Source organism: Natrix helvetica, assembly GCF_964273705.1.
Source record: "Natrix helvetica genome assembly, chromosome: 14".
Lineage (NCBI taxonomy): Eukaryota > Metazoa > Chordata > Lepidosauria > Squamata > Natricidae > Natrix > Natrix helvetica.
In genome coordinates, this window is record NC_138564.1 from 7,881,301 (window position 1) to 7,892,705 (window position 11,405).

General features: G+C 52.6%; 1 protein-coding gene across 2 annotated transcripts in view; it reads right to left on the reverse strand.

The window, feature by feature from the left end:
* The window catches only part of TBX1 (T-box transcription factor 1), a 51,149-nt gene extending 40,413 nt beyond the window's left edge, over positions 1–10,736 (reverse strand). The window contains exons 1-2 of one of the 2 annotated variants that reach the window (XM_081966903.1): positions 10,374–10,736; positions 3,003–3,537 (exon numbers count right to left, since the gene is read on the reverse strand). In XM_081966903.1, coding sequence (XP_081823029.1) covers positions 3,003–3,537; positions 10,374–10,635 — 797 coding nt within the window. In that variant the 5' untranslated portion in view covers positions 10,636–10,736. Of the gene's footprint in view, positions 1–3,002; positions 3,589–10,373 lie in introns of both variants that reach the window. The other variant, XM_081966902.1, reaches the window with a different exon arrangement.
* Between the last annotated feature and the right edge of the window lie 669 nt (positions 10,737–11,405).

Below are 11,405 nucleotides of genomic sequence, written 5' to 3' on the forward strand. Positions count from 1 at the left end.
TTGAATAAAGCCTCAAAGCGGCTCCTGTCCTAACGGGGAGCATCGCTCACCGCGTTTGGTGCAAGAGAAGGGATTAACAGAGCAAAAACGTTTCAAGGAAAGCATGAACGGAGACAATCCAAATACCAATACTTTTTTTGGGGGGGGGAATGATTAATGTGCGCGCCGCACAAATTCTGCACTCGCGTATTCTTTAAAATTCAGATACAGCCGCATGCTTTCACGCACACCGTTCGCGCACACAAAGATATTTATGCACGCTTTTATACACACCTACACACATAATACGCACGTAAAACACACAGCACACACCCTGTTTTAAATTGTCTCTGTGTATATATGTATGTATACACACGTACATATATACATATACATATACACACACGCATATATGCTTCCTTATATTTATACCCACCCATATGTATACTTACTTTAAATGTGTACATATGTACACACACACACACACACACACACACACATATGCTTTCGGGTACACACACAAACACACGTTGTACTAAACGTCAGGTTTCCAACGCTACGATATCAATTACGTGAAATGCTGGGATCGGTGGCCATTTTCTTCTAAATTCTTTTCTTTTCTTCGACCACAGCAGCGACCGGCCGTTCCTAACTTACAGGAACGTTTTCTCTTGCGCTCGGGGAAGGGAAGTGGGGGGATATTAATTAATTAAGCAGATTGCGACTGGTCCTAGGGGCCCCCGGCTTTGGATCCCTTTCCTGGGCTGAGGGTTGGAAGGCTTCAAGGCCAGCGCTACCGCCACGGCTACCGCAAGCGCCGCCGGAAAGGACGCGAAAAGTTTTGCAAAAGTTTTGCAAAGAGGCAGGAACGTAAACGGCAAGTGAGTCACGGAATCTGTGGCTTGTTGGTTTATTTCACCCACCCCTTCCCCGCCCTGGATTTCATTGTTAATGCTACCTCCTCCTGGGATGGTTCTGCTGGGGAGTTTTGCATGGCTAAGAACCGGAGCGGCCCAACCAGTTGGGGACAATGCTATCCGGTCAATTCATCTGCGCTCCGGCTTTTTCAATGAAGCTCCATTTGGGGAAGGGAGGAAAGGAAGGAAGGGAGGAAGGAAACGAAGGGGAAGGAAAGGAAATGAAAGAATGAGGGAGGAAGAAAAGGGAGGAAGAAAGGAAGGGGGAAGGAAGAGAAGGAAGGGAAGGGAGGGAGGAAGGGGGGAGGGAGGAAAGAAGGAAGGAATGGAAGGGAAGGAAAAGAAGGAAGGAAGGATGGAAGGAAAGGAAACGAAGGAAAGGAGGGAGGGAGGGAAGGAAGGAAGGAAACGGAGAGGAAGAAAAGGAAAGGAAGGAAGGAAGGGAAGGAAAGAAGGGAGGGAGGGAGGAAGAAAAGGGAGTAAGAAAGGAAGGGAAGGGAAGGGAGGGAGGAAAGAAAGGAGGAAAGGGGAGGAAGGGAAGGATGGAAAGAAAGGAAACGAGGGAAGGGGAGGAGGGAGGGAAGGAAGGAAGAGTCTGGGACGGGGCACCGAATCTAAAATCCTGAGCCCCCTTGAACTTCAGAGCAATTCATTCAAAGCCCTTCCAACTCTCTCCCTCGCAGAATAAACCACAAGTGAAAATTTGACCCGGTGAATTTAAAAACACGCCGCCCTACACTTTCCTCCGCGGCAAGTCCCATCCTCCCCAGCCAGAGGAAAAGCGAAGGGCGACATGCATGCACGCTGGAGGCGGGGAGGCCCTTGGACGCCGGCGAGTTAGGAAGGCTAAAACGGGTTTTTGCAACCGGAGGTTCCGGAGATATTTCCCCTGCCCGTAATGAACCGATCACTTATCGCCATGAGCCAACGCAGCTAATTATTCCTCTTCTGATTACCGACCCGGGCTTCGGTTACATTTTTTTCATTTCCTGCAAACTACGCAGACCCGCCTTCGATCTCGTGTGGTGTGTGTGTGTGTATGTGGTGTGTGTGTGTGTGTGTGTGTGTGTGTGTGGTGTGTGTGTGTGTGTGTGTCCGTCCCCGTCCCCGAAAGGTGATTCTTGTCTCAGCTTGTACCTACAGCCGGACCCGAGTTTAAGGAAAACAAAAAGTGGCCTTAGGAACAGAAAAGTGGACGGACATATGCTGAGCCGGAGGGAAATCGTTGCCGTTAAAGTAGGAGAGGCCTAAGGAGGTAGGAAAAAGCCTGCGAAATCGGGCAGCGGCTAGGAATCAACTTGTCAATGTTTCTTGCATTAATAAAATCACATTTTTTCACTCTCTTCTCTCTCTCTTTCTCTCCTCTCTCTCTCTCTTCTCTCTCTTTCTCTCCCCCTTTCTCTTCTCTTTCTCTCTCTTCTCTCTCTTTCTCTCCTCTCTCTCTTCTCTCTTTCTCTCCTCTCTCTCTCTCCTCTCTCTCTTCTCTCCTCTCTCTCTCTTCTCTCTCTTCTCTCTTTCTCTCCCCTCTCTCTCTTCTCTCTCTCTCCCTCTTCTCTTTCTCTCTCTTCTCTCCTCTCTTTCTCTTCTCTCCCTCTTCTCTCCCTCTTCTCTCTTCTCTCTTTCTTTCTCTTCTCTTGTCGTGTGTGTGTGTGTGTGTGTGTGTCTGTGTGTGTGTGTGTGTTCCAGTCATTCTACAAAGGACGGTCGGCTGCACCTCACCCCCTTTGCTTCTTCGGGAGCAAAAGCAGCGGAGGATTAAACAGTAAGGCGAACTCCATCAGCATTTAGCATCCAAAAGTTTCCCCCACCCAGCAAATTAAACGCGGCAACCCAAAAGCCTTTTCCGCCTGCCCACCTGCACATACACACACACACCAATTCCTGGGAAAGACGCGGCAAGACGGCCGAGTCCTCGCAAGGGAGCGCGCGTGCAAGGCGGGCAACCCTCGGCTGCCCCAAAATGATCCCTTTGGCGCAGAAGCGGCGCAGCGAAGCCTGGGAACCGCCTCCCCCGCTCCAAACGCCAGGGAAGTAGAGCCCCCTCCCCACACAACCCACCCCGCGCATCTGTTTTGGAGAGACCCGCGGGGGCGGGGAGCTTCTAACCTGCCGGCTTTGGTGACGATCATTTCGGTCCCCAGTTGGTTGAATTCGTCCCACAGCGCTTTCATCTCTAACTGGACGCTGACGTTGGCCACTTTGGGGTTCTTCTTGACCGGAGCCTTGGTCGAGGCCGGGCCTGATCCTCCAGAGCCGGACCCCGATCCGCTGCTTCCTCCTCCACCACCACCGCCGCCTCCTCCTCCTCCTCCACCACCTCCTCCACCGCCGCCGCCGCCGCCGCCGCCTTCGGGAGCCTCGGAGCCCACCGGGGGTGGAGGATTGTTGCCCGCCGCTCCGGGCGCGAAGGAGTAGCCGCCGTGTTGAGCCTGGCCGTGGTGGTGGTGCGACGGTTGGTGATGGTGCTGCTGCTGGGCCGGCGGGTGGTGAGGCGGCGGCGGCGGCTGGCCCGGGCAGGGCTCATAGTGCGGCGGCTCATGCTGGCCGTAGGTCTCTCCGGCCGGGGAAGGCGGGAGGTGGGGGTAGCCCGCCGCGGCGGCCGCGGCCGAGTTGAGGCTGCTCAGGCTGTTGGCGGTGAAAGCTGCAACATCGCAAAAATGGGAGAGCTGCGTCAGCCACGGGCTGGAGACGGCTGAGATCATTCCAGGCAGACGGCGAGGAAGAGCCAGAGGGAGAGAGGGAGAAAGAGAGAGAGTGTGAGCAGCGGAGGAGGAGGAGGAGGAAGAGCAGGAGGAGGAGGAGGAGGAGAAGAAGGAGGGCGGAGAGGGCACCCAAGCGCCGCCGGCCGGCCTGGCTCCCTCGCCTGTCCGCCTGCCTTCCCTCCCTCCCTCCCGCTGGGCTCTGGGCCGCCCCGTCGCGGCCCGCCTCCACTTATAGCACCCCGAACCGCCAAGCCAGCCACTCCGCCGGCCGGCCAGCGGCGTGCGCGCCTCGGAAGGGCTCCTGGAACGCGCGAGGAAGCGGTCCGGGGCGCGTCCCTCGCGGCCGCCTCTTGCGCTCCACCGGCCCCCGCTTTTGCGCTCGGCCAAGTTCGAGCCTGGAGCGCGCACGTCCCACGCGCGCGCTCCCCCGTCTCCACACACCCCTCCCTTCCTCCTCCTCCTCCCACTTCTCCTCCTCCTTTCTCCCCCGCCCCCTTAGAGACCAAAGCTTGCAGCAAAAGTTAAGGATGGGGAGGGGAGATCTGCCCTTCCCTACTTCCAACCGGAGCCAAACCAGTTCGTGCGCGCAGCCAAGGCAGGGTTTGCGCTCTTTTCTCCCTTTTCTCCGCCCAACCGGGGTTTGGCCAGCCGAGGCGCTCTCCCTCCTGCTTCCAGTTGCGCGCGGGGAAGGGGAGGGCGCGGCGGCGCGCTCCTTTTGCCTCTTCCAGGGAGCGAGCACCGCGGCTCTTGGCTGGTCTCCTTTCCCTGCGAGCGCCTAGCATGGAGCTTCTCCGCCCCTCTCCTCTCCTTTTCTCGCCAGCCTGGAGGGGAGGCAGGCGACGAGGCAGCCAACAATGTGCTTGCAGCCGCCGCCGGGCGAGGCTTGTCCCCCGTCGGCCCCCCTCCAAACCTTGTTCGCCTCTCTTTTCTCTCGGGCTTGGCTGCGAGGGTGCCTCGCCGGGTGTCCCCGAGGCTGCCGCCAAACCGGTTCTGATGTGATTTTCGCTTTCCTCCCCGCCTTGCCTCGAGATAAGACGGAGGAGGAAAGGGGGGTAGCCAGCCACCTTTGCAGGTAAACTTTCCCCCTCCCTCCGGGAATGTTTGACGAGGTCTCGGGAGAAAAGAAGTGGAATGGGCTGGTTTCTAATATTCCTTTCCATATATATATGGAAATCCCTTCGTGTGTGTGTGTGTGTGTACATTCCCGTCCGCCCTTCCTGCCGGAGGAATTTGGCTTCCACCAGCAAGAAGTAGGAACGAGGGAGGAGGGGGGGGCTATCCGGCAACCCCTTCACACCGTCCTCGTCCTCATCTTCCCCACGGGCCGCCACTCTAACCCTGCGCGCTTGGGCTAGAGACCCAGCGAGGTCCCCCTCCGAAAGGGGTCTGAACAGATTCAGAGGGGAGCCCCATTCTGAAAAGACACCCCACTTCCCCCGCGCCTCCAGCCGGCGTTTAAGCTCCGGGCAAGATCTAACCGGGGCGATCGGAAGCTTGGATGGAATACGGGGCGAAACGCCTTCCCTCTGGAAGGCCGGACTAGAGCGGAATTTGGATGGGGTTTATTCTCGTTCTGGAGGGGGTGGTGGTTATTTTTTTTAAAGTTCGCCTTTGGAGATTTGCGGCGAGAGGGGAGGACGCGCGAGCCATCCTCCGTTTTATTTTAATGTCAGATGCCACTGAAAGACAAGGCATTTGAGGAGGGGGGCGAGGAAACGAGCCAAGCATTTTTCCATACACCCCTCCAGCTCCCCTCATCTTTCCCCCCTTACCACCCCCGTTCAATAATTCCCTACAGCGGTTTCCCCTCGAAAGCCCTTGAAACCCGCCCGGCGAGAGAGGTCGCTTATCGGCCCGTTCGTGCAAAGACTCCGCGATTTGACATCAGCGGAGGTGGAGGCGCCATAATTTTCTTCCCTTCCCGCAGTTAAACTTTCTGATACCGTCACTATTTATTATGCGAGAAGATAATAAATTATGCGGTTATGCGATAAATGAGCTATTCATTATGCGAGAGAGGGCGATGGCTTTTAATTTTTTTATTGTTGATGATTGTGCCATTAAGTGGGTGTCGACTTTTAGGATTATTTTTAATAGTTCGGTATATACAGTAAGATAGATAGATAGATGATAGATAGATAGATAGATAGATAGATAGATAGATAGATAGATAGATAGATAGATAGATAGATAGATGATAGATAGATAAATAGATATTGCATAGGTATGGAGAGAGAGAGAGAGATGTAGAATAGAATAATACAATATAGGACAGTATAGGAAATTTCCTTTTCTTTTTGGGAACATTCTGAATATCTTAAGGTCAATTATTAAAATTTAAAATTATTAAATTAAATTAAATGGAGAGCAATATAGAGGAATTTAGATGAGGGAGAGAGACAAACAAACAGAAAGAGACAGAGAGAGATAGAGAGAAAGAGAGGAATTTAGAGAGAAAGAGAGAGAGACAAACAGAGAAAGGAGAGAGAAATAGAGGAATTGAGAGAGAGAGAGAGAGAGAGACAGACAGACAGACAGACAGACAGAGAGGAATTGAGAGAGAGAGAAAGAGGAATTGAGAGAGAGAGAGAAAGAAGAATTTAGAGAGTAAGACAGAGAGAGAGAGGAATTCAGAGAAAGAGAGACAGAGAAAAAGAGAGAGAAAGAAAGAGAAATTTAGATAGAGATAGATGGATGGGTGGGTGGATGAATTAGGATAGACAAACAGATAATAGAGGTGTGTGTGTGTGTCTATTCGTGTGTGTGGTGTGTGTGTGAGGGGGGGGAGGCGACTTTTTTCTGAATCAGTCTGGGACATTTTAAACAATCTCGACCATCTGCAAAATCCTCTAGAAAGAATCGGATAAAATTCAGGCGAAGCTCCCGTTGTTTATTTTCTCTTTCCACCCTCCATTCTTCCAAACGCCCCACCGCCATTCTCTGCCCTCAACTCGGTTAGGAGGGATTTCCCGGCGCCTAATGTGCGGGGTATTTTTCTTCATTTGATAGCTACAGCCTCTCGACCTCCATCGCAAATATTTGGGACAAATATTTAGGTCAAAAACCCTGCGGGTTTCTCTGCTGTGCTCCAGTTCAGAGAAATATTTTGGTTTTTCCAAGGCCTGGGTCAGCCGTCAAGGCGAGACCGCTTTCTCTTGACCTGCAGCTCTCAAGTGGACCCACAACTGTTATTTTACACGTGTTGCTTCTTGTAATATACAGTATATTGTCTGAATGATGGTGTCCTTCCTTCCCATTTTATTTCTTTTCATCTCTTCTGCACTGTGTGTAACCGTGAACTACTCACTTATTTCTATCTTGCCTTTATTATGTTTACTAATAAGGCGGTGAACACCGCACTTTCCTCCTACTTTCCCCCAACAACAACCCTGTGAGGGAGGTTGGGCTGAGAGAGAAGGACTGGTCCGAAGGCACTCGAGTGGCTTGCATGGCAAAGGTGGGATTAGAACTCACCGTCTCCTGGTGATTGGCCCAAAGTCACCCAGTTGACTTTCATAGCTAAGAAAGGATTAGAATTCACTGTCTCCTAGTGATTGGCCCAAAGTCACCCAGTTGACTTTCATAGCTAAGAAGGGACTAGAACTCACAGTCTCCTAGTGATTGGCCCAAAGTCACCCAGTTGACTTTCATAGCTAAGAAGGGATTAGAATTCACTGTCTCCTGGTGATTGGCCCAAAATCACCCAGTTGACTTTCATAGCTAAGAAGGGACTAGAACTCACAGTCTCCTGGTGATTGGCCCAAAGTCACCCAGCTGACGAAGGGACTAGAACTCACCGTCTCCTGGTGATTGGCCCAAAGTCACCCAGTTGACTTTCATAGCTAAGAAGGGACTAGAACTCATTGTCTCCTGGTGATTGGCCCAAAGTCACCCAGCTAAGAAGGGACTAGAACTCACTGTCTCCTGGTGATTGGCCCAAAGTCACCCAGGTGGCTTTTATGGCTAAGAAGGGACTAGAACTCACTGTCTCCTGGTGATTGGCCCAAAGTCACCCAGGTGGCTTTTGTGGCTAAGAAGGGACTAGAACTCACTGTCTCCTGGTGATTGGCCCAAAGTCACCCAGGTGGCTTTTGTGGCTAAGAAGGGTCTTGAATTCACGATTTCCCCTTCCTTCTTATTCACTTGAACACATTTTTTAAAAAAAAAAAAAAGTCTTCCTAAGTCACCGCACACTTTTACCGAGAACTATATTAACATTTATTTTTGGGAAATAAACCGTGCCTCAGTGGGGCTTATGTGTGAGGTTTTTGGCTTTGGTTGTGAGAAGCGTTAGCCCAAAGCGCTGGGCTAAATTAATTACATCGTGGCTTATTCAAACCAGCATTTTAGGTGGGCAGGTCCAGGCACGCGAAAATAACCGCAAAGCTTGGCAAGCTGAGTTAAAATGTGTATTTTTTTTAAAAAAACTGTGGTTCGGGGGTCTGTAAGAACCTGGTACAAACACAAGCATTGCTAAATAGGTTTGCGTACTAATTAAGTCTGAAACCCGATTTTGTGGGCAATTAATGCCAGGGAGTTAGAACGTGCCAGTTAGACACCCATCTGTGATTTAGAGAGCCATCTGTGGGTCTCTAAACCCAGCCTAAGATAAACGCACGGAACTTGATTTTATTTCATTTTTTTTTTGGGTCATTTTGGCCTTTCTTAAAAGAAATAGCCCCTTAAAAAGGGGGGGGAGAAACGGGCGACACCGTCCGGCTGAAGAGCAAAATCTTTGCGATTCTTCATCCCAGATTTTGATAAGCTTTGATTAACCTTGTTTTAGCAGCTCACCGTTTTCAAGGAGTCTAGACTAGGGTTTGGTCCCACCTTAAGCTATTTTATAGTTCGGGAGTTCTCAAAGCAGGACCCGAAACATATCGGGTGAATCCGGGGACAGATTCCTGTATTCCTGCCTCTGACACGCTGCGTACCACAACCACCCTCCCCTCTCCACGCAGACCTACAGACACGTGAGTTTGCCCTACAGCTCGTGGCGAGCTCGCTAATTGACAGGAAGCTGTCATTAAAAGAGTAACAGCTTCTGCTAGCTTTATTCCCTCCCGTCTTGAGCTCCTGGGTTGTTTCCCCTCCATCAGAAGAGGCTTCCGTGGAGGAAAATATTTATGTTTGCACCCCAGTTAGATACCTGCTTGCTTTCGGAAGGTGTCCATGGAGAATTTACTTCACGGAAACGAAGGAATATATGATGTAGAGGTTTCTATTCCGAGGGCACGATTACTTAGAGATAACGCGGTACTCAAGGGTTAACTAAAGATTTACTCAGAGAATCAGCAGGACTTGCCCAGCGGACTTCTCCTGGACACCGAACTAGCCTGACCCGACTTTTTCTAGGCTGACCCAACACACCGACCCGTAAACTAAGCCGTAGCAATGGTAGACCAGGCTCAACCGAGGTTTAAACTGAGCTGCTTGTGTGAATGCAGCCGCGGCTGGGTCTGGTGTCCGGGTGGGCTGATTTGACGAGTCCAAAAAGAGGCCGGGGCCCCATGGACCTGTCAACAAAACCGTGGGGGTTCAATGGGACAGCGAGGGAGGGGAGAGGTCGCCCCCCACCCCCAACCGTTTCAAGCCCAGCTTTTCTGGATGCCTGAAGTGTGAGGATGCCGAGAGACAACCTGGGGTTCATCCGAAAACAAGCCAATTTGGGCTTCTTAGTTAGCCACTTTGCCTGGGTGCCGGCGGCCTGAAGTTTCGGATTCAGGGTTTACAGCCAACTGATCTTTCAGATTGCTAATTCTGGGGTGTCCCTTACGGATGTCGTGTCTTTGAGACCACACAACTGCGGTGAAACAGGGAGGAGGAGGAGGAGGAGGAGGAGGAGGAGGAGGAGGAGGAGGAGGAGGAGGAAGGAAGGAAGGAAGGAAGGAAGGAAGGAAGGAAAGAAAGAAAGAAAGAGATGGAGGAGGAGGAGGAGGAGGAGGAGGAGAAGAAAAGGAAGGAAGGGAAGAAGAAGAAGGAAGGAAGAAGAAGAAACAAGAAGAGGAGGAGGGAGGAAGAAGAAGAAGAAGAAGAAGAAGAAGAAGAAGAAGAAGAAGAAGAAGAAGAAGAAGAAGAAGAAGAAGAAGAAGAAGAAGAAGAAGAAGAAGAGTTATACAATCTTAGTAAATAGTTTGACAGTATTGTGGGAATTAGTTGTTTAGCAGAGTGATGGCATGGGAGGAAACTATCCGTGTGTCTAGTTGTTCTGGCTTGCAGTAAAGAAGGAGGGGGCAGGGGAAGGGGCAGAAGACGCTAGATTCGGGGTCCCACGACCCTCCGCTAAGGCCGGCCAAGCCTTGATCGTAGGTGTCCCGACACCGCTTGGATTTCAGCTCCCAGCCGAAGGGACCGCAGCCGAGGACACCGTAAGGGCGCCGCGCTGGGAAGACAGCCGTGGCTGGCTGGACAGCTGGCGCTGGCGCCCTTCAGTCAGGATCCCTGCGCCCCCGTCCCGTATCGCGTTGGCCTTGGAGGTCAGGAGCCCCCTATTCTGAGAGCCCCCCTCCCCTTTAGTTCAACCGCAAGGGAGGGGTTCTTTTCCAGAAGCGAAGGGCAGGGGCGTCTTTAACCAGAGGTAGGGTTAGGTTCTTATTTGAGTTAAGCGAACGGGCAGGCAGATTTAAGGGCGGGTGGGTTAAGGGGGGGGGTTGTCCCCCATTCAATCCCCTTCGTCCGAATCTCGGCGGGGGAGGGGGGTCTCCAGAGGGGCGGCGGAGAGCAAAAAAGCCCCGGAGCTTAGACCCGGCAGTGATTTTCCTTTTCGCCTCCTTACCTTCCATGTCTCGGGTGACAGCGCTGAAATGCATCCTTCTCCGGGTGGCGACGGCGGCGGCGGGGGGGTGGTAAGCTTTGCGAAGGCTCCCGACGGCGAAGGCGGTGCCGGGCTGACAGTCCAGCGCAGGTTCTTCCTCCTCCCCCTCCTCCTCCTCCTCTTCCTCCTCCTCCTCCTCCTCGCTGTCGGATTGGACGGCTGCAATCAGAGAAGCGATGCTGAATGCGTTGGCCTTGGGGGACAAGGGGCTCGCCTCGTCCATGGGGCGGGGGCGGGTGGGTAGGTGGGTGGCAGCGGGGAAGCCCACCGAGCCCAGGTCAGCGCTCCATGGGCAGCTGGCGTGGACGCCACGAGTGGCGAGGAAAGGCAAGCAGCAACGGAAGCTTCCAACGCGGCTCTCCCCTCACCCTTCCTCCCCCCTACCGCCGCCCAGGGCCCGTCCCTCCCCTCCCCAGCCCCTCTCCGCTCCCTCCAACCAACTGGCGGAGAGCGCCGCAGAGCGCGCCTTCGCCCTGCCCCGCCGCCTCCTCCTCCTCGCCGGCACCTCCCGCGCTGGCGGGCAGGCAAAGGGAGCCATCCGGACCCCGTTTGCGCCGAATTCAGCCCGGTTGGATGCGCAGCCAGGGTCGCTCCTTTCTTTTCCCGTCGGCCACGTTAAAAAGAGTTACGCCAATATCGGAGAAATATAGTGGAATTGAATCATTGAAGGGATGGGGCAAAAATGAAACGTGAATAACAAAAATTAAAATAGTTTTTTTTTTAAAAAATGAAATTCCTTTTTTGAATTGCCCTGAAGCGAGTTATCCTATGGTGACTTGTACCCATTCCGTCCGGGGAGGCGAGGACGGACACAAGTAAACAGAATAGGATAGGATAGGATAGGATAGGATAGGATAGGATAGGATAGGATAGGAGAGGACAGGACAGGACAGGACAGGACAGGAGGGAAGGGAATGGAATTCTTTATTGGCCAAGTGTGATTGGACACACAGGGAATCTGTCTTTGGTGCAGATGCTCTCAGTGCATATAAA